This window comes from Caretta caretta, chromosome 28 (genome assembly GCF_965140235.1).
Source record: "Caretta caretta isolate rCarCar2 chromosome 28, rCarCar1.hap1, whole genome shotgun sequence".
Lineage (NCBI taxonomy): Eukaryota > Metazoa > Chordata > Testudines > Cheloniidae > Caretta > Caretta caretta.
In genome coordinates this window covers 1381792-1402917 of record NC_134233.1, presented here as the reverse complement: position 1 = coordinate 1402917, position 21126 = coordinate 1381792, and the positions used below count along the sequence as shown (strand labels likewise).

The window sequence follows — 21126 nt, the reverse complement described above, 5'->3', positions numbered from 1 at the left end:
TGTCGCTGACAGCCCACCCCCCTCCAGCATGGGCGGGGCTCAGGGACCTGGCTCCGCCCCGGCCTCAGCCACACGCCCAAGAAGCGAGGGTTGGGTGGCGGGTGGGGCATGAGCCCCCAGGAAGGGCGGGGCCCCGAGCCGTGGGGGCGGGGCCCCGAGCTGCGGGGGCGGGGCCCCGAGCCGAGGGGGCGGGGCCCCGAGCCGAGGGGGCGGGGCCCCTCAGTCGTGCCCGGCCTCGCTGAGGGGCATGTGGCGGATGGTGTGGAAGATCCAGTCCATCTTGGTGGTCCAGCCGCCGTGGTGGGCTTCGTTCATCTGCTTGGTGAAGTACTCGAGCGCCTCCGGCTCCGACTTGTCGAGCGCCAGCGTCTTGCGCAGGTAGGCGATGTCGTCGAAGGACTGCAGCTCCGGCAGCCCCGAGCTCAGCATCAGCGAGAACAGGCTGATCAGCAGGTTGGCGTGGTGCCGGATGGCCAGGTAGGCCGTGTAGCACATCTCCTGGAACCTGCCGGGGCCCAGCCGGGGGTCAGGACGCCTGGGTTCTCCCCCCGGCGCTGGGAGGGCAGGGGGGGCTGGGAGCCAGGACGCCTGGGTTCGCTCCCAGCGCTGGGAGGGGAGCGGGGGCAGGTGGGTGAGAGCAGGGGGACTGGGAGCCAGGACTCCTGGGTTCTCTCCGGATCTGGGAAGGGAGCGGGGGGCAGGTGGGTCAGAGCAGGGGGGCCTGGGAGTCAGGGCACCTGAGTTCGCTCCCGGCACTGGGAGGGCAGGGAGCCAGGATGCCTGGGTTCTCTCCCGGCGCTGGGAGGGCAGTGGGGATAGGTGGGTTTGAGCTGGGGGGCTGGGAGCCAGGACGCCTGGGTTCTCTCCCGGCGCTGGGAGGGCAGTGGGGATAGGTGGGTTCGAGCGGGGGGGCTGGGAGCCAGGACGCCTGGGTTCTCTCCCGGCTCTGGGAGGGCAGTGGGGGCTGGTGGGTTCGAGCAGGAGGGCTGGGAGCTAGGATGCCTAGGTTCTCTCCCAGGTGCTGGGAGGGCAGTGGGGGCTGGTGGGTTCAAGCGGGGGGGCTGGGAGCCAGGACGCCTGGGTTCTCTCCCGGCTCTGGGAGGGCAGTGGGGGCTGGTGGGTTCGAGCAGGGGGGCTGGGAGCAGGAGGGGGCCTCACCTCTCGAACTCCTTGGTCTTGGTGCACTCCGGCACCCCTTTGCTGATGACGAGGAGGAAGTCCTGGGTGAGGACGAAGGGAACCCGCTCCCGCTTGTAGCCGAACTTCTTCTTCTTGTGGTCCAGGAAGTGGCCGAAGTCGATATGGAAGAGCTGGGAGAATGAGTCAGAGGATGGACGGGGCGCGGGGCCTGTGCCCTCTGGGGGGCGCCGGCTCCCCTCCGGCCCTGGGGGGGGCCTGGCTGGCTCCGGGGGGCGGGGAAGGGGGAGGTCTCACCTGCCCGTCGTCCTTCACCATGATGTTGCTGTTGTGACGGTCGCCGATGCCCAGAACGAAGGTGGCCACGCAGTACCCGGCGCACGAGCGGGTGAACAGGTCGATGGCCGCGTCGTAACTGAACCAGAGCACCAGGGGTGAATCAGCCCCCCCGGCCCGCCTCTGCCCAGCGCCCTGCCCCACGGCCCCCGCCTCCCGCCGGCCCCCCAAGCCCCGCGGCCGGAGCCCCGACCCCAGCGGACCCGGCCTGACCTGTCCCCCTTGTTCTTGTCCTTCAGCCAGTGGTGCAGGGTGTGGCTGTTAAACTGCAGCGCCCCCTTCAGGCCGCCCTTGCACTGGATCTGCATGATGGTGTGGGAGCTCTTCACCACCTCGATCAGCCCCACGCAGTCCCCGATGGACAGGCAGCCGTAGGGCAGCATCCTGGGGGGGGCAGGAGGGAGGATGAGACAGGGACCGCCTCGCCCGGCGCGGAGATGCGGCCACCTCTGGGGCGGGGCGGCCGGTGACCCGGGGACCCCTCGCCCGGCGCGGAGACGCCCACCTCCCCCATTGAGCCCCCCACAATTCCCGACTCCCCCCCCAGCGGAGCAGGGACGCGGGTTCCCCCTCCAGTACCGAAGGTCCAGTCCTTGGTTCTGCCACATGTTCTCCATGATCCGGATAATCTGCAGCGTCAGCATGTCCTGCCGGAGGTCTACAGCCAGAGACGGACAGACGGACTGCAGCAGCGCCCCTCACTCCCGACCTGCAGCCCCTGCCCCCCCAGCCCGGCCGGTGCCCCTCACTCCCGACCCCCAGCCCCTGCCCCCCCAGCCCGGCCGGTGCCCCTCACTCCCGACCCCCAGCCCCTGCCCCCCCAGCCCGGCCGGTGCCCCTCACTCCCGACCCCCAGCCCCTGCCCGCCCAGCCCTGCCGGTGCCCCTCACTCCCGACCCCCAGCCCCTGCCAGCCCAGCCCTGCCCCCCCAGCCCTGCCGGTGCCCCTCACTCCCGACCCCCAGCCCCTGCCAGCCCAGCCCTGCCGGTGCCCCTCACTCCCGACCCCCAGCCCCTGCCAGCCCAGCCCTGCCCCCCCAGCCCTGCCGGTGCCCCTCACTCCCGACCCCCAGCCCCTGCCCCCCCAGCCCGGCCGGTGCCCCTCACTCCCGACCCCCAGCCCCTGCCAGCCCAGCCCTGCCGGTGCCCCTCACTCCCGACCCCCAGCCCCTGCCAGCCCAGCCCTGCCCCCCCAGCCCTGCCGGTGCCCCTCACTCCCGACCCCCAGCCCCTGCCCCCCCAGCCCGGCCGGTGCCCCTCACTCCCGACCCCCAGCCCCTGCCAGCCCAGCCCTGCCGGTGCCCCTCACTCCCGACCCCCAGCCCCTGCCAGCCCAGCCCTGCCCCCCCAGCCCTGCCGGTGCTCCTCACTCCCGACCCCCAGCCCCTGCCCCCCCAGCCCGGCCGGTGCCCCTCACTCCCGACCCCCAGCCCCTGCCAGCCCAGCCCTGCCCCCCCAGCCCTGCCAGTGCCCCTCACTCCCGACCCGCAGCCCCTGCCCCCCCAGCCCGGCCGGCGCCCCTCACTCCCGACCCCCAGCCCCTGCCAGCCCAGCCCTGCCGGTGCCCCTCACTCCCGACCACCAGCCCCTGCCAGCCCAGCCCTGCCCCCCCAGCCCTGCCGGTGCCCCTCACTCCCGACCCCCAGCCCCTGCCAGCCCAGCCCTGCCCCCCCCAGCCCTGCCGGTGCCCCTCACTCCCGACCCCCAGCCCCTGCCAGCCCAGCCCTGCCCCCCCTCAGCCCTGCCAGCGCCCCTCACTCCCGACCCGCAGCCCCCCCTCACCATCCCCGTTCTTGAAGATGATCTCATGGTTGGTGAAGAGCAGCTCTGACATGATGTCCGGATTCTCCCAGTTCAGCCAGAGCGGCCGCTTGGCCGACGACATGATCCTGCATTCGTCCAGCCTGGAAGGGTAGGGGGGACCTGTCAGGGAGAGAACCCAGGAGTCCAGGCTCCCAGCCCCTCCCCGCCCAGCTCTAACCCACCAGCCCCCACTCGCCTCCCAGAGCTGGGGGGAGAACCCAGGAGTCCGGGCTCCCAGCCCCCCTGGCCCTGAGCTGGGGATGGGACCCAGGAGTCCTGTGGGCCTCACCGGACATTGCCCAGCTGGTGGACGGGGTTCAGGGGGCAGACGAAGCCCTGCAGAGCTTCCATGTAATCCGGGCGTCTCATCTGCTCCACCAGGAACTTCATCTGCATCTGGGGGAGATGGGGGGGTCAATTACTGGGGGCAGGTAAGAACCCAGGGCACAGCCCCACTCCTCCCCCACACCGGGGCAGGGGGGAGCTCCAGGATCCTGCTGGGGCGGGGACGGGGTCACAGATCTGCCTAGGGGGGAGGGGCAAGGAGGCAGATACAGGGCTCTGGTGGGGGGGAGCTGTGGGTCGGGAACGAGGGGGGCTGCCCGGGAGCGAGGGGCGCCGGCCGGGCTGGGGGTCGGGAGCGAGGGGCGCGGGCTGGGCCGGGGGTCGGGAGCGAGGGGCGCGGGCTGGGGGTCGGGAGCGAGGGGCGCGGGCCGGGGGTCGGGAGCGAGGGGCGTGGGCCGGGCCGGGCGGCCGGGGGTCGGGAGCGAGGGGCGCGGGCTGGGGGTCGGGAGCGAGGGCCGGGGGTCGGGAGCGAGGGGCGCGGGCCGGGCGGCCGGGGGTCGGGAGCGAGGGCCGGGGGTCGGGAGCGAGGGGCGCGGGCCGGGCCGGGCGGCCGGGGGTCGGGAGCGAGGGGCGCGGGCCGGGGGTCGGGAGCGAGGGGCGCGGGCCGGGGGCCGGGAGCGAGGGGCGCGGGCCGGGGGTCGGGAGCGAGGGGCGCGGGCTGGGCCGGGCGGCCGGGGGTCGGGAGCGAGGGGCGCGGGCCGGGGGTCGGGAGCGAGGGGCGCGGGCCGGGCCGGGCGGCCGGGGGTCGGGAGCGAGGGGCGCGGGCCGGGGGCCGGGAGCGAGGGGCGCGGGCCGGGGGCCGGGAGCGAGGGGCGCGGGCCGGGGGCTGGGAGCGAGGGGCGCGGGCCGGGGGTCGGGAGCGAGGGGCGCGGGCCGGGGGTCGGGTGGCCGGGAGCGAGGGGCGCGGGCTGGGCCGGGCGGCCGGGGGTCGGGAGCGAGGGGCGCGGGCCGGGGGTCGGGAGCGAGGGGCGCGGGCCGGGGGTCGGGAGCGAGGGGCGCGGGCCGGGGGTCGGGAGCGAGGGGCGCGGGCCGGGCAGCTAGGAGTCGGGAGCGAGGGGCGCGGGCCGGGGGTCGGGAGCGAGGGGCGCGGGCCGGGCAGCTAGGAGTCGGGAGCGAGGGGCGCGGGCCGGGGGTCGGGAGCGAGGGGCGCGGGCCGGGCCGGGCGGCCGGGGGTCGGGAGCGAGGGGCGCGGGCCGGGGGTCGGGAGCGAGGGGCGCGGGCCGGGCCGGGCGGCCGGGGGTCGGGAGCGAGGGGCGCGGGCCGGGGGTCGGGAGCGAGGGGCGCGGGCCGGGGGTCGGGAGCGAGGGCTGGGCCGGGCGGCCGGGGGTCGGGAGCGAGGGGTGCGGGCTGGGCCGGGCGTCGGGAGCGAGGGGCGCGGGCTGGGCTGGGAGCGAGGGCGCGGGCCGGGCGGCTGGGAGTCGGGAGCGAGGGGCGCGGGCCGGGGGTCGGGAGCGAGGGGCGCGGGCCGGGGGTCGGGAGCGAGGGGCGCGGGCCGGGCCGGGCGGCCGGGGGTCGGGAGCGAGGGGCGCGGGCCGGGCCGGGCGGCCGGGGGTCGGGAGCGAGGGGCGCGGGCCGGGCCGGGCGGCCGGGGGTCGGGAGCGAGGGGCGCGGGCCGGGCCGGGCGGCCGGGGGTCGGGAGCGAGGGGCGCGGGCCGGGGGTCGGGAGCGAGGGGCGCGGGCCGGGCGTCGGGAGCGAGGGGCGCGGGCCGGGGGTCGGGAGCGAGGGGCGCGGGCCGGGCGGCCGGGGGTCGGGAGCGAGGGGTGCGGGCTGGGCTGGGAGCGAGGGCGCGGGCCGGGCGGCTGGGAGTCGGGAGCGAGGGGCGCGGGCTGGGCTGGGCGGCCGGGGGTCGGGAGCGAGGGGCGCGGGCCGGGGGTCGGGAGCGAGGGGCGCGGGCCGGGCCGGGCGGCCGGGGGTCGGGAGCGAGGGGCGCGGGCCGGGGGTCGGGAGCGAGGGGCGCGGGCCGGGGGTCGGGAGCGAGGGGCGCGGGCCGGGGGTCGGGAGCGAGGGGCGCGGGCCGGGCCGGGCGGCCGGGGGTCGGGAGCGAGGGGCGCGGGCCGGGGGTCGGGAGCGAGGGGCGCGGGCCGGGGGTCGGGAGTGAGGGGCGCGGGCCGGGCCGGGCGGCCGGGGGTCGGGAGCGAGGGGCGCGGGCCGGGAGCGAGGGGCGCGGGCCGGGGGTCGGGAGCGAGGGGCGCGGGCCGGGGGTCGGGAGCGAGGGGCGCGGGCCGGGGGTCGGGAGCGAGGGCTGGGCCGGGCGGCCGGGGGTCGGGAGCGAGGGGTGCGGGCTGGGCTGGGAGCGAGGGCGCGGGCCGGGCGGCTGGGAGTCGGGAGCGAGGGGCGCGGGCCGGGCCGGGCGGCCGGGGGTCGGGAGCGAGGGGCGCGGGCCGGGCCGGGCGGCCGGGGGTCGGGAGCGAGGGGCGCGGGCCGGGGGTCGGGAGCGAGGGGCGCGGGCCGGGGGTCGGGAGCGAGGGGCGCGGGCCGGGGGTCGGGAGCGAGGGGCGCGGGCCGGGCGGCCGGGGGTCGGGAGCGAGGGGTGCGGGCTGGGCCGGGCGTCGGGAGCGAGGGGCGCGGGCTGGGCTGGGAGCGAGGGCGCGGGCCGGGCGGCTGGGAGTCGGGAGCGAGGGGCGCGGGCTGGGCTGGGCGGCCGGGGGTCGGGAGCGAGGGGCGCGGGCCGGGGGTCGGGAGCGAGGGGCGCGGGCCGGGCCGGGCGGCCGGGGGTCGGGAGCGAGGGGCGCGGGCCGGGGGTCGGGAGCGAGGGGCGCGGGCCGGGGGTCGGGAGCGAGGGGCGCGGGCCGGGCCGGGCGGCCGGGGGTCGGGAGCGAGGGGCGCGGGCCGGGGGTCGGGAGCGAGGGGCGCGGGCCGGGGGTCGGGAGTGAGGGGCGCGGGCCGGGCCGGGCGGCCGGGGGTCGGGAGCGAGGGGCGCGGGCCGGGAGCGAGGGGCGCGGGCCGGGGGTCGGGAGCGAGGGGCGCGGGCCGGGGGTCGGGAGCGAGGGGCGCGGGCCGGGGGTCGGGAGCGAGGGCTGGGCCGGGCGGCCGGGGGTCGGGAGCGAGGGGTGCGGGCTGGGCTGGGAGCGAGGGCGCGGGCCGGGCGGCTGGGAGTCGGGAGCGAGGGGCGCGGGCCGGGCCGGGCGGCCGGGGGTCGGGAGCGAGGGGCGCGGGCCGGGCCGGGCGGCCGGGGGTCGGGAGCGAGGGGCGCGGGCCGGGGGTCGGGAGCGAGGGGCGCGGGCCGGGGGTCGGGAGCGAGGGGCGCGGGCCGGGGGTCGGGAGCGAGGGGCGCGGGCCGGGCGGCCGGGGGTCGGGAGCGAGGGGTGCGGGCTGGGCCGGGCGTCGGGAGCGAGGGGCGCGGGCTGGGCTGGGAGCGAGGGCGCGGGCCGGGCGGCTGGGAGTCGGGAGCGAGGGGCGCGGGCTGGGCTGGGCGGCCGGGGGTCGGGAGCGAGGGGCGCGGGCCGGGGGTCGGGAGCGAGGGGCGCGGGCCGGGCCGGGCGGCCGGGGGTCGGGAGCGAGGGGCGCGGGCCGGGGGTCGGGAGCGAGGGGCGCGGGCCGGGGGTCGGGAGCGAGGGGCGCGGGCCGGGCCGGGCGGCCGGGGGTCGGGAGCGAGGGGCGCGGGCCGGGGGTCGGGAGCGAGGGGCGCGGGCCGGGGGTCGGGAGTGAGGGGCGCGGGCCGGGCCGGGCGGCCGGGGGTCGGGAGCGAGGGGCGCGGGCCGGGAGCGAGGGGCGCGGGCCGGGGGTCGGGAGCGAGGGGCGCGGGCCGGGGGTCGGGAGCGAGGGGCGCGGGCCGGGGGTCGGGAGCGAGGGCTGGGCCGGGCGGCCGGGGGTCGGGAGCGAGGGGTGCGGGCTGGGCTGGGAGCGAGGGCGCGGGCCGGGCGGCTGGGAGTCGGGAGCGAGGGGCGCGGGCTGGGCCGGGCGGCCGGGAGCGAGGGGTGCGGGCTGGGCTGGGAGCGAGGGCGCGGGCCGGGCGGCTGGGAGTCGGGAGCGAGGGGCGCGGGCCGGGGGTCGGGAGCGAGGGGCGCGGGCCGGGGGTCGGGAGCGAGGGGCGCGGGCTGGGCCGGGCGGCCGGGGGTCGGGAGCGAGGGGCGCGGGCCGGGGGTCGGGAGCGAGGGGCGCGGGCCGGGGGTCGGGAGCGAGGGGCGCGGGCTGGGCCGGGCGGCCGGGGGTCGGGAGCGAGGGGCGCGGGCCGGGGGTCGGGAGCGAGGGGCGCGGGCCGGGCCGGGCGGCCGGGGGTCGGGAGCGAGGGGCGCGGGCCGGGGGTCGGGAGCGAGGGGCGCGGGCCGGGGGTCGGGAGCGAGGGGCGCGGGCCGGGCGGCCGGGGGTCGGGAGCGAGGGCCGGGGGTCGGGAGCGAGGGGCGCGGGCCGGGCCGGGCGGCCGGGGGTCGGGAGCGAGGGGCGCGGGCCGGGGGTCGGGAGCGAGGGGCGCGGGCCGGGCCGGGCGGCCGGGGGTCGGGAGCGAGGGGCGCGGGCCGGGGGTCGGGAGCGAGGGGCGCGGGCCGGGGGTCGGGAGCGAGGGGCGCGGGCCGGGCCGGGCGGCCGGGGGTCGGGAGCGAGGGGCGCAGGCCGGGGGTCGGGAGCGAGGGGCGCGGGCCGGGGGTCGGGAGCGAGGGGCGCGGGCCGGGCCGGGCGGCCGGGGGTCGGGAGCGAGGGGCGCGGGCCGGGGGTCGGGAGCGAGGGGCGCGGGCCGGGCCGGGCGGCCGGGGGTCGGGAGCGAGGGGCGCGGGCCGGGGGTCGGGAGCGAGGGGCGCGGGCCGGGGGTCGGGAGCGAGGGGCGCGGGCCGGGCGGTACCTTCGGGGTCTCGTCTCTCTTCTCCTGCCGCAGGGTGTCCGTCAGGTTGACGAGTTTCTCCATCGCCTCCACCTGCCGGTTGAGGTGTCTCAGGTACATCCCGCAGCCCCGGCAGAACGCCTCCAGCATCAGCCCGAACCGCCGGCTCACCGTCCTGCTGTGCATCTCTGACCTGCGGGGGGCGGCCCAGGCACGTCGGCCCTCGCTCCCGACCCGCAGCCCCCCGCCCAGCCCTGCCCCCCAGCCCCGGTCGGGAAGGGGGTCCCCGTTTCAGGGGGGCGGCGCCCACTCACTTGAGGTGCCAGAAGTAGAAGTGGCCGACGCGCTGGTTGGTCAAAGCCCTCCGGAGCAGGAACCGGGCCAGCGGGTTGTCCAGGTACTGCTCGTACTTCAGGACCTGCCAGGGAGGCGGAGAGACGGGCTCAGCCCGCACGCACCCTTCCCGGCCCGCTGGGGGCGCTGGGGCTGCAGGGAGCAGGGCCGGGGCGACAGGCGGGGGGACGGGAGCGCGGCCGGGGGTCGCCAGGGGGTGGGGGACGGGGGGCGCGGCAGGAGGTGGGGGACGGGGGCCCGGGCGGGGGGCGCGGCAGGACCTGGACCAGCTGGATGAGGTACTGGCTCAGCTTGTCGTCCGTCAGCCCCTGGACCAGGCACCGGAGGGCGAACTCCCGCACCCGGGGGTCGGGGAAGTTACAGTCCAGCAGCTCCATGGCCAGCTCCGGCTCGATGAGGGGCCATTCCCGCAGCAGGCAGTACATCTGCGGGGCAGAGACAGGCTGGCGGGGCCGGCGGGACTCCCTGCCACCGCGTGCAGAGAGCCCCAACCCGCTCCCGCCCGTCCCCCGGGGCTCGGAGCCGGCCAGGAGGGGACACCGGGCGGCGGGGGGGTGGGGGGGGGTCCAGGTACCTGAGCCACCTCGTCCCGCGAATTCCACTTGACGGACAGCAGCAGCTTGGGCAGCGTCTCTGGGATGTTCACGCAGTAATGGCTGCAACAAGAGCCGGGGGGCTGAGGTTGTGTCCCCAACCCCCTGCTCAGCCCCCCTCTGCATAGGGGCGAGAACCCAGGAGTCCTGGCTCCCAGCCCCCCCTGCTCTAACCCACCAGGCCCCACTCTCCTCCCAGAGCCGGGGAGAGAACCCAGGCGTCCTGGCTCCCAGCCCCCCCTGCTCTGACCCACCAGCCCCCACTCCCCTCCCAGAGTCAGGGAGAGAACCCAGGCGTCCTGGCTCCCAGCCCCCCCTGCTCTAACCCACCAGGCCCCACTCCCCTCCCAGAGCCGGGCAGAGAACCCAGGCGTCCTGGCTCCCAGCCCCCCCCTGCTCTGACCCACCAGCCCCCACTCCCCTCCCAGAGCTGGGCAGAGAACCCAGGAGTCCTGGCTCCCAGCCCCCCTGCTCTAACCCACCAGCCCCCACTCCCCTCCCAGAGCCGGGGAGAGAACCCAGGCGTCCGGGCTGCCTACCGGTGCCTCCAGAGGAAGTCTTTCTCCTGCTCGGTGATCTCCGACAGGGGGTCGCGGTGGCAGATGCTGCGGAGATGCTCCAGTTCGTTCTCCAGCAGGCTGCTGTCCCGGGCCAGGCGGTTGCTCTGCAGGGAAATGGGGTGGGGGGTCCCCCCAAAACATCGAGTGTGCTCAGCCGCCTCCCCCTAGAGGGGACAGGCCCTGTGCCCCATTCCCTTCCCCCCGGGCCAGCCAGTCCGCGCCCTGGGGCTGGGTGGGAGCCAGCGCCCCCCAGAGGGGAAGGGTCCCCCCTTACCAGTCCCGTGAGGCAGCAGTTGAGGCCCAGCTCCCGCGACATGCTCCGGTTCGCGTGATCCTCGATTTGCGCCTCGTCGGCGAACTTCACCGCGTGGCTGAACCCGGTGAACTCGAGCTCCAGGCAGGGGGTCTCCTGGTGGGGTGAGTGGGGGGGGGAAAGGGGGTCAGAACCCTAAGCACCCCCAACCCCATCCAAAGGGGACTCCCCACCCCCGGCAAAGCACCCCCAAGTCACCCCAAAAACAATGTGCTCAGACCCTTTCAATTTATGTAGGCCCTACAATAACACACAAGAGGGCCACACAGATCTATTATTGTAGCACCTACATAGATCTCCCTGTGATGTGGTCTCGTTGTCATCGTAGGGCTCCGCCATCCTGGGCAGATTATGCTGGCCCTGTGTATTTACGTAGGTCCTACCTTAACAGCCAAAACATACCGGCCCTGTGTATTTACGTAGGTCCTACCTTAACAGCCAAAACATACCGGCCCTGTGTATTTACGTAGGCCCTACCTTAACAGCCAAAACATACCGGCCCTGTGTATTTACGTAGGCCCTACCTTAACAGCCAAAACATACCGGCCCTGTGTATTTACGTAGGTCCTACCTTAACAGCCAAAATATACCGGCCCTGTGTATTTACGTAGGTCCTACCTTAACAGCCAAAATATACCGGCCCTGTGTATTTACGTAGGTCCTACCTTAACAGCCAAAACATACTGGCCCTGTGTATTTACGTAGGCCCTACCTTAACAGCCAAAACATACCGGCCCTGTGTATTTACATAGGTCCTACCTTAACAGCCAAAACATACCGGCCCTGTGTATTTACGTAGGCCCTACCTTAACAGCCAAAACATACTGGCCCTGTGTATTTACGTAGGTCCTACCTTAACAGCCAAAACATACCGGCCCTGTGTATTTACGTAGGCCCTACTGTGATTCTGTCCGGGAGACAGCACCACTGAGGCTTGTTTACGGTTTCACAGCAGGTGTCTCTGAGCACTTAGGCTGACCATTTTGGCCTGGTGCGTTTTGAGTAGGCCCTACCATAACCGCCAGCTGCGGGCGGAGAGAAGTTGGCTGCAATACCGCTAACCACCACGAGAGGGAGCAAATTGGGCTTCCGGCTGCAGACAGGCGAGGGGGGGGTTAATAGCCAGATACCCCACTGCGGGACGGGGCCCGGGGCCGGGCTGGTTGGGGGCTGCGGGTCGGGAGTGAGGGGCACCGGCGGAGCTAGGGGCCCAGGGCCGGGTGGGCTGGGAGTGAGGGGCACCGGCCAAGCAGGGGGGCAGGAAGACACTCACTTTGTTAGGGTTCGAGCCCCCCACACCAATGGGGTTCAGTAAGTCCTCCAGGCCGTGGGGCACCGGCCACAGGTTCAGCGCCATCTTCCCAGCCACCAAGGTATCTTTGTAATCAAAGAGATTGACGTTCCCCCACGCCAGGGGGCAGTGTTCCTGCCAGGGGGCGGGACAGAGACCATGGGGGGGTCACAGCCAGCCTGACCCCCATTCCCCGCCCCCCTGAGCCAGCCAGTCCCCGCCCTGGGGCCGGGTGGGAGCCGGCACCCCCTAGAGGGGACAGCCCCTGTGCCCCATTCCCCGCCCCCCTGAGCCAGCCAGTCCCTACCCTGGGGCCGGCGCCCCCCCAGATGGGGCAGGCCCCTGCCCCATTCCCCCCCACACCTCTTTCGCCCCCTTGCGGCCCTTGACGGAGCAGATGGAGAGGCAGAGGCGGGCAGCACGGGGCAGGTCGGCGAGGTAGATGTCGTACGAGAGCCATTCGTTCCACCTGGGGAGAGGGACACAGGTTGAGCTCCACACCGACGGACACGGGGGGAGAGCCCCCCAGCCCGCTCCCAGCCACCCCACAACGGGGCTGGAGCCAGGGCTGAGTGCGGAGGGAGAGCACCCCCTGCCGGCCCCCCCCCCAGCCCCTCTACCTGGGGTTGGAGCAGGGAACGCGCTGGGTGTTGACATTGTCGCAGAGGGGCTCCCCGCCGTGGTAAATCCCCGTCCGGACGTAGATCTGGGAAATGGGAGAGAAGGAGCCATCATGCCAGGGGACCCAGGAGTCCTGGCTCCCAGCCCCAACCCCCCGCTCTAACCCACCAGCCTCCACTGCCCTCCCAGAGCCAGGGAGGGCACGCAGGAGTCCTGACTCCCAGCCCCCCCTGCTCTAACCCACCAGCCCCCACTCCCCTCCCAGAGCTGGGGAGAGAACCCAGGCGTCCGGCCCCCCTCGCCTTGTCGATGTCGCGGACGTTGACGTTGACGTAGGTCGCACACAGCACGCGGATGCTCAGCAAGCTGGGGACGGACCAGAGGGAGGTGGCGGGCAGGTCCCCATTGGCATGGGCGCCGGGGCCGGCCCGGCGGGCGTAGGAGGGCAGCAGGAAGACGTTGGCCGGCAGCTGGCTGTACAGACTCTCCTTGGACATGAGCATGAGGTGGGGCAGGCGCCCCACGGCGATGCAGTTCCTCATGTACTGGGGCAGAGAGAGAGAGAGCGAGAGCATGTTCCCACCTCGTACCCGCTGAGCGGCCGGGGGAGGCCGAGCGGGGCCCCGGGCCCCGGCCCTCACCTCGTACTGGCTGGGAGGCCGGGGGAGGCCGAGCGGGGCCCCGGCCCTCACCTCGTACTGGCTGAGCGGCCGGGGGAGGCCGGGGGAGGCCGAGCGGGGCCCCGGCCCTCACCTCGTACTGGCTGAGCGGCCAGGGGAGGCTGAGCGGGGCCCCGGCCCTCACCTCGTACTGGCTGAGCGGCCGGGGGAGGCCGGGGGAGGCCGAGCGGGGGCCCCGGCCCTCACCTCGTACTGGCTGAGCGGCCGGGGGAGGCTGAGCGGGGCCCCGGCCCTCACCTCGTACTGGCTGAGCGGCTGGGGGAGGCCGGGGGAGGCCGAGCGGGGCCCCGGCCCTCACCTCGTACTGGCTGAGCGGCCGGGGGAGGCTGAGCGGGGCCCCGGCCCTCACCTCGTACTGGCTGAGCGGCTGGGGGAGGCCGGGGGAGGCCGAGCGGGGCCCCGGCCCTCACCTCGTACTGGCTGAGCGGCCGGGGGAGGCTGAGCGGGGCCCCGGCCCTCACCTCGTACTGGCTGAGCGGCCGGGGGAGGCCGGGGGAGGCCGAGCGGGGCCCCGGCCCTCACCTCGTAGTGGCTGGGAGGCCGGGGGAGGCCGAGCGGGGCCCCGGCCCTCACCTCGTACTGGCTGAGCGGCCGGGGGAGGCTGAGCGGGGCCCCGGCCCTCACCTCGTACTGGCTGAGCGGCTGGGGGAGGCCGGGGGAGGCCGAGCGGGGCCCCGGCCCTCACCTCGTACTGGCTGAGCGGCTGGGGGAGGCTGAGCGGGGCCCCGGCCCCCACCTCGTACTGGCTGAGCGGCCGGGGGAGGCCGGGGGAGGCCGAGCGGGGGCCCCGGCCCTCACCTCGTAGTGGCTGGGAGGCCGGGGGAGGCCGAGCGGGGCCCCGGCCCTCACCTCGTACTGGCTGAGCGGCTGGGGGAGGCTGAGCGGGGCCCCGGCCCTCACCTCGTACTGGCTGAGCGGCCGGGGGAGGCCGGGGGAGGCCGAGCGGGGCCCCGGCCCTCACCTCGTACTGGCTGAGTGGCCGGGGGAGGCCGGGGGAGGCCGAGCGGGGCCCCGGCCCTCACCTCGTACTGGCTGAGCGGCCGGGGGAGGCCGGGGGAGGCCAAGCGGGGCCCCGGCCCTCACCTCGTACTGGCTGAGCGGCCGGGGGAGGCCGGGGGAGGCCGAGCGGGGCCCCGGCCCTCACCTCGTACTGGCTGAGCGGCCGGGGGAGGCCGAGCGGGGCCCCGGCCCTCACCTCGTACTGGCTGAGCGGGCCGGGGGAGGCCGAGCGCGGCCCCGGCCCTCACCTCGTACTGGCTGAGAGGCCGGGGGAGGCCGGGGGAGGCCGAGCGGAGCCCCGGCCCTCACCTCGTACTGGCTGAGCGGCCGGGGGAGGCCGAGCGCGGCCCCGGGCCTCACCTCGTACTGGCTGAGCGGCCGGGGGAGGCCGGGGGGAGGCCGAGCGCGGCCCCGGGCCTCACCTCATACTGGCTGAGCGGCCGGGGGAGGCCGAGCGCGGCCCCGGCCCTCACCTTGTACTGGCTGAGCGGCCGGGGGAGGCCGAGCGGGGCCCCGGCCCTCACCTCGTACTGGCTGAGTGCCCGGGGGAGGCCGGGGGAGGCCGAGCGCGGCCCCAGCCCTCACCTCGTACTGGCTGAGCGGCCGGGGGAGGCCGAGCGGGGGCCCCGGCCCTCACCTCGTACTGGCTGAGCGCCCGGGGGAGGCCGGGGGAGGCCGAGCGCGGCCCCAGCCCTCACCTCGTACTGGCTGAGCGGCCGGGGGAGGCCGAGCGGGGGCCCCAGCCCTCACCTCGTACTGGCTGAGCGGCCGGGGGAGGCCGAGCGGGGCCCCAGCCCTCACCTCGTACTGGCTGAGCGGCCGGGGGAGGCCGAGCGTGGCCCCGGCCCTCACCTCGTACTGGCTGAGCGGCCGGGGGAGGCCGGGGGAGGCCGAGCGCGGCCCCAGCCCTCACCTCGTACTGGCTGAGCGGCCGGGGGAGGCCGGGGGAGGCCAAGCGGGGCCCCGGCCCTCACCTCGTACTGGCTGAGCGGCCGGGGGAGGCCGGGGGAGGCCGAGCGGGGCCCCGGCCCTCACCTCGTACTGGCTGAGCGGCCGGGGGAGGCCGAGCGGGGCCCCGGCCCTCACCTCGTACTGGCTGAGCGGGCCGGGGGAGGCCGAGCGCGGCCCCGGCCCTCACCTCGTACTGGCTGAGAGGCCGGGGGAGGCCGGGGGAGGCCGAGCGGAGCCCCGGCCCTCACCTCGTACTGGCTGAGCGGCCGGGGGAGGCCGGGGGAGGCCGAGCGCGGCCCCGGCCCTCACCTCGTACTGGCTGAGCGGCCGGGGGAGGCCGGGGGAGGCCAAGCGGGGCCCCGGCCCTCACCTCGTACTGGCTGAGCGGCCGGGGGAGGCCGAGCGGGGCCCCGGCCCTCACCTCGTACTGGCTGAGCGGGCCGGGGGAGGCCGAGCGCGGCCCCGGCCCTCACCTCGTACTGGCTGAGAGGCCGGGGGAGGCCGGGGGAGGCCGAGCGGAGCCCCGGCCCTCACCTCGTACTGGCTGAGCGGCCGGGGGAGGCCGAGCGCGGCCCCGGGCCTCACCTCGTACTGGCTGAGCGGCCGGGGGAGGCCGGGGGAGGCCGAGCGCGGCCCCGGGCCTCACCTCATACTGGCTGAGCGGCCGGGGGAGGCCGAGCGCGGCCCCGGCCCTCACCTTGTACTGGCTGAGCGGCCGGGGGAGGCCGAGCGGGGCCCCGGCCCTCACCTCGTACTGGCTGAGCGCCCGGGGGAGGCCGGGGGAGGCCGAGCGCGGCCCCAGCCCTCACCTCGTACTGGCTGAGCGGCCGGGGGAGGCCGAGCGGGGCCCCGGCCCTCACCTCGTACTGGCTGAGCGCCCGGGGGAGGCCGGGGGAGGCCGAGCGCGGCCCCAGCCCTCACCTCGTACTGGCTGAGCGGCCGGGGGAGGCCGAGCGGGGCCCCAGCCCTCACCTCGTACTGGCTGAGCGGCCGGGGGAGGCCGAGCGGGGCCCCAGCCCTCACCTCGTACTGGCTGAGCGGCCGGGGGAGGCCGAGCGGGGCCCCGGCCCTCACCTCGTACTGGCTGAGCGGCCGGGGGAGGCCGGGGGAGGCCGAGCGCGGCCCCAGCCCTCACCTCGTACTGGCTGAGCGGCCGGGGGAGGCCGAGCGGGGCCCCGGCCCTCACCTCGTACTGGCTGAGCGCCCGGGGGAGGCCGGGGGAGGCCGAGCGCGGCCCCAGCCCTCACCTCGTACTGGCTGAGCGGCCGGGGGAGGCCGAGCGGGGCCCCAGCCCTCACCTCGTACTGGCTGAGCGGCCGGGGGAGGCCGAGCGCGGCCCCGGCCCTCACCTCGTACTGGCTGAGCGGCCGGGGGAGGCCGAGCGGGGCCCCGGCCCTCACCTTGTACTGGCTGAGCGGACACTCCTGCAGCAGGTAGTCGTCGGCGCCGCACACCTTGAGCAGGTAGTGGGCCTGGTACTCCTGCAGGCAGCGTTGGAGCTGCTCGGGCGCCAGGTGCAGGCTGCGGCTGCGTTTGCGGATGGCGTCGGCGATCACCTGGCCGGGCCGCGCGTCGTGCGGGGCCGCCAGGGTGTATTTCTGCTTCTCCAGCTGCGGCGAGATGATCACCCACACGGCCACCATCAGCCGGCCTGGGGCGGGGGCCACAGGGGGGGGGGACGACAGAGAAAGGAAAAATAGGGGGGCTGCCCTTTGTCCCCCATCCCAGACCCGCTTCTTCCGCCCCATGGGACCCAGGCCCCCGCCACGGCGCGCACACTCCGCCCCCACCCTGGGACCGCCCCACTTCCCCCATCCCCGGCACACAGCACCCGGCCCGCCTGGACCCCCCCCGCCTCACTGCCCAGGACCCCCACTTGCCTCTGCCCCATGGGGCTCAGATCACACAGCCCCCCACTACCCCACGGCGCTCAGACCCCCAGGGAGCACAGGACCCCTTCCCCCCGCCCCACGGCGCTCAGACCCCCAGGGAGCACAGGACCCCTTCCCCCCGCCCCACGGCGCTCAGACCCCCAGGGAGCACAGGACCCCTTCCCCCCGCCCCACGGCACTCAGACCCTCAGGGAGCACAGGACCCCTTCCCCCTGCCCCACGGCACTCAGACCCCCAGGGAGCACAGGACCCCTTCCCCCCGCCCCACGGCGCTCAGACCCCCAGGGAGCACAGGACCCCTTCCCCCCGCCCCACGGCGCTCAGACCCCCAGGGAGCACAGGACCCCTTCCCCCCGCCCCACGGCGCTCAGACCCCCAGGGAGCACAGGACCCCTTCCCCCCGCCCCACGGCGCTCAGACCCCCAGGGAGCACAGGACCCCTTCCCCCCGCCCCACGGCGCTCAGACCCCCAGGGAACACAGGAACCCCCCCCTCACCCTTGTCCAGCTTGCTGTAGACGTGTTTGGGCAGCTCGGGGCTGGACTCCACGTTGGGGGGGTAGACGTAGAGGGCCTGGCTGTGGGGCCCGCCGGCCTCCCGCGTCTCCACGGCCTCGCGGCACACGGCCAGGATGGAGCGGCGGAAATCCTGCACCTCGGGGTCCTTCACCAGCTCGAACTCGCAGATGGGCATCCCGATGGCGAAGCCTGGGTGTGGGGGGGCGGGCAGGACGAGGGGGCTGAGACCAGACAGAGCCCCCTCACCCACCACCACCACCCCCTGCGCCGAATCTAGGCCTGGCCCCGCTCACCGATCTCCCGGTTGAGGATTTTCTCCTCCCGGTTGCCGACCGGCTCGATGACCTTGAGGATGGGCTGGAAGAGCCGCAGGTCACACAGCCGCCGGGACTCGTCGAAGAACTCCTCCCGCTCGGCCTCCTGGGTCACCCCCACGAAGATGTAGGAGGATTCGTCCTGGGGCGGGGAGGGCACAGATGCTGCAATCCGAACCCCCACACACCAGCCCCCCGCCCCTCCCAGAGCCAGGGAGAGAACCCAGGAGTCCGGGCTCCCAGCCCCCGCTGCTCTAACCCACCAACCCCCAACTCTCCTCCCAGAGCTGGGAACAGAACCCAGGAGTCCTGGCTCCCAGCCCCCCCGCTCTGACCCACCAGACCCTGCACCCCTCCCAGACCCAGGGAGAGAACCCAGGAGTCCTGGCTCCAGCCCCCCCCCCCCCGCTCTGACCCACCAGACCCCACACCCCTCCCAGAGCCAGGGAGAGAACCCAGGAGTCCGGGCTCCCAGCCCCCGCCGCTCTAACCCCCCAGCCCGGGATGGGACCCAGGCGTCCGGCTCACCTGCAGCAGGTGGAAGAGGGGGTATTTCCGGGCTTCTCGGAAGAGCTCGTGTTTGATGCCCAGCAGCGCGGCCTCACGCAGGCACTCCAGGGTGACCAGCATGCCGTTGGGGAGGCAGCAATCCACCATGATCCGGGGGGGCATGAGGTGCAGCCCCCACAGCTCCCCGGACGACGGCCGCGGCGGCATGGCTGCACCAGCAGGGGAGGACCCCTGGCCCTGCTAGAGACGCGGCCCGGGAGTAAGGCGTCGGGCCCACCTGCGGAGAGAGCAGACATGCCCCTCACTCCCGGCCTGCAGCCCCCCCAGCTCCGCCGGTGCCCCTCACTCGCGACCCACCGCCCCCACGCCTGTGTTCCCCCTGCCAGCTCTCCTGATTCCCCTCAATCCTGACATGGCGAGAGACAGGCCCTGCCCCAAAAGGTTTTGTTGCCTGCTTGCAGAGAACTGGGGGCTGGGGTCAACTTGTCCCTCCCCACCGCTTTCAGGCTAGCTCACCTTCACCGGGACCCCGGCACACAGGAGCAGAGAAGCCAAAACTTCCCAGCAAGCGGCGAGATCCCTCCAAGAGGAGACAGAAATTCACCAGACCTCCACTTTTGTTATTTAAACACCCCTTCTGGTTAACCCCTCACATCCCCTGCGCCTACCAACCCTTCCAGCTGGAATAACACCCAGGAACCGCGGCGGGATCATTCGTGCCGACTCCTGCCTCAGTTCCCCCGGCAGTAAAATGGGCGCAATCACACTTCTCTCTGGGTGGGCTGGGCAGGGTCTCTCTCTTGGTGTCTCTGCAATCTGGGGCACAATGCGGGGCCCCTAATCTAGGTTGCGGGGGGGATCTTTGCAGCACCCGACACAAGGGTGGGGTCCCCACTCTGGCCCCGGGCCTGTCGGCAGTGCTGAGAGGTGTCTCTTTCCCCCTCATCTATGAATTCCTCTGCCCTTGTCAGACACCCAAAAGTCGGACAGAAGCAGGAAGTGCGAATGACTGGAGAGAGACAGAAGATGAAATTTGCTGCTTTAGACACCCCCCCTCCCTGCCCCATTCCCGACCAAGATCAGGGTCCCCTATTGTGTCAGGCCGCTGCAGACCCTCTCCACCCCCGACCGAGATCAGGGGCCCCGGTGTCCCCACCCCTATGAGCTTACAATCTAAACAGACCTAGCTCAGGAAAAGGGAAACAGCAGCACAAAGAGGGTAGGGGGTGTCACGGCATCCCTGGGCGATGCTCTGGACCTGCTCCCTACGAAGCCAGGCAGGACTCTGGGGAAGTCTCCTCTCTCGGAGCAGCCTGTCTCCAGGGCAAGAAGCTCACCCGGCTTCCCCCTTCCTGGGTCTGACCTCGGAGCATTCAGCCTCCTCTGCCCCTCCGTGCGCTTCCCATAGCGAGTCCGCCCAGGCGGGCTCCTGCGGCAGCCAGAGGGTCCTGCCCCCCAGCTCCGCAGTCAGACAGGACTCTCAGCCAGCCAGTAACACAGAAGGTTTATTAGATGACAGGAACACGGTCTAACACAGAGCTTGTAGGTGCAGAGACCGGGACCCCTCAGCTGGGTCCATTCTGGGGCCAGGGAGGTCAGAGCCCAGGTCTGGGCCTCCCTCCATTTCCCCAGCCAGACCCAAACTGAAACTCTCCCGCCCCCGCCTCTGGCCTTTGTCTCTTTCCCAGGACAGGAGGCCACCGGATCTCTTTGTTCGCCAACCCCTTCAGCTGGCACCTTGCAGGCGAGGGGCCCAGGCCATCAGTAGCCGGGGTGTCGGCCATTCTCTGTGCAAACACCATCGCACTGGCCCTCTAGGGCTCTGCCACAATCCCACCCCCTTATCCCACCACCTGGATACTGAAGAACTGCCTAGGGGAAACAGAGGCACCCACACAGTATTCAGAGACAACATTAAGAACATTCCCACTTTCGTCACAGGAGGCAAAGAGACATGCCCAAGGTCACCTCGGCAGCTCAGTGGTGGAGAAGGAGGCTGGGGGGGCGGAGGGGGAAGACCGATACTTTTTGAATCCCAGTGAGCCAGGTGATATGCTAGGGCCCTTCCTGTTTGGAAGCAGCTCCCAGGTGACAGCCTCCCAGCCTCCCCTCATCCCCTGCCCCGCTAGAAACCAACTCCCAGCACCAGAAGGGGGCGGAGGGGGAAACCCCATGCCAGCCCAGAAATCCCCCCTTTTCTTCCCCTGCTGACCTGCGTTTTGTTTTCTTAGCTCAGGGAGCACAGGAACACCCCCCCCTAAAAAGTAAGGGGGTGGGGGGAGCTTGTCTTTCTGATCTCCCTAGATGTTACTGAGGGCTCAATAATGTTTTCTCCCCCCCTCAACCCCACCCCAGAGAGGGGGAACCTGGCTACTTACATGCTGGCTGGATCTGTGCCTTTAGTCGATTTCCTCTTGCGAAACTGACCAACTCCCACAGCCAGAAGGGGAAGGTGGGGGGGGACAAAAAAAAAAACAACAGGATTTTTAGTCCCTGAACTGAGCAACTCAAGCCCCCAATGCCAAACCATCCGCACCCCCCCAGCAGCTAGGAGAGAGGACGGAGAGACATGTCTGCAGCTGTGCAAAATCCGTCTGGCTTCCCCCGCTGCATATTTCCTCCCCTGCTTCTCTCTCTGCTCAGAGTGGGAAAAGCTTTTGCAGGCAGTATCCGGGCATGGGAAGGCAGGGATTTCCGCTAGATTCACACTCACACAGCTGGGGAGGGTTCATTGGAAAATGGCACCATCAAATCAGATTCACTCTGCAGCCAGAAAGAGAGAGGCAGGCCCAGGACTTGGGGACTAGGGCCGGGGTGAGATGATTCTTGCAAGCCAGACAAATCTGCTCCTGGAAAAGGAAGGGATTTGGGCTTTTTATAAAACTTCATCGCTCTAGCCAGGGTGGCAAATCTGTCTCAGGATCAGGAGGGGGACAGAGGAGAGAGATGTCTGCAACTAGCTATACAAGGGGTACAGGGAAAGATGGAGGAAAGGTAAGTCTGGAGATAAAGCTAGATAATTTGAGTGATTGGTTAGATACAGAGGAGTGTCTGGGGAAAGACGTTGATTAGCTAGAGGAACATATAAGGGGATAGATATGTGTATAGGGTCATGTATGGATCAAGAGAGTGCTTAATAAAACAACTTTTATTCCA

The 21126-nt window shown here is 73.6% G+C and overlaps 1 protein-coding gene across 3 annotated transcripts; it reads right to left on the bottom strand.

Moving 5' to 3' along the window:
• On the bottom strand, positions 1 to 20694 carry LOC125628531 (phosphatidylinositol 4,5-bisphosphate 3-kinase catalytic subunit alpha isoform). Of its 3 annotated transcripts, none has more exons than XM_075124042.1 (22): positions 20349 to 20694; positions 17989 to 18247; positions 17440 to 17602; positions 17126 to 17335; positions 16137 to 16346; positions 12409 to 12651; positions 12106 to 12191; positions 11849 to 11954; positions 11468 to 11571; positions 10156 to 10290; positions 9861 to 9985; positions 9303 to 9384; positions 8989 to 9153; positions 8689 to 8792; positions 8396 to 8567; positions 3565 to 3671; positions 3255 to 3376; positions 2053 to 2131; positions 1687 to 1857; positions 1435 to 1552; positions 1159 to 1310; positions 1 to 505 (listed from the first exon to the last, which is right to left on the bottom strand). In XM_075124042.1, the coding sequence occupies exons 2-22, from the start codon at positions 18175 to 18177 to the stop codon at positions 220 to 222; spliced, it is 3129 nt and encodes a 1042-aa protein (XP_074980143.1). In that variant the 5' UTR covers positions 18178 to 18247; positions 20349 to 20694; the 3' UTR covers positions 1 to 219. The 3 variants fall into 3 exon arrangements, with proteins under 3 accessions (XP_074980143.1, XP_074980144.1, XP_074980142.1); XM_075124041.1 differs by having other exon boundaries at positions 2 to 505; positions 11468 to 11620; positions 16137 to 16387; XM_075124043.1 differs by lacking the exon at positions 8989 to 9153 and having other exon boundaries at positions 11468 to 11620; positions 16137 to 16387.
• Between the last annotated feature and the right edge of the window lie 432 nt (positions 20695 to 21126).

What these genes read in the sequence shown, in the direction of transcription:
- LOC125628531 (XM_075124041.1), bottom strand. Translation starts at nt 18,177, where the DNA reads ATGCCGCCGCGGCCGTCGTCCGGGGAGCTGTGGGGGCTGCACCTCATG. An exon ending in ACGTCCGCGACATCGACAAG is followed by an intron (nt 12,192 to 12,408) that starts GCGAGGGGGGCC and finishes CCCATTTCCCAG; the next exon opens with ATCTACGTCCGGACGGGGAT. An exon ending in GCCGCAAGGGGGCGAAAGAG is followed by an intron (nt 11,621 to 11,848) that starts GTGTGGGGGGGA and finishes GCCCCCTGGCAG; the next exon opens with GAACACTGCCCCCTGGCGTG.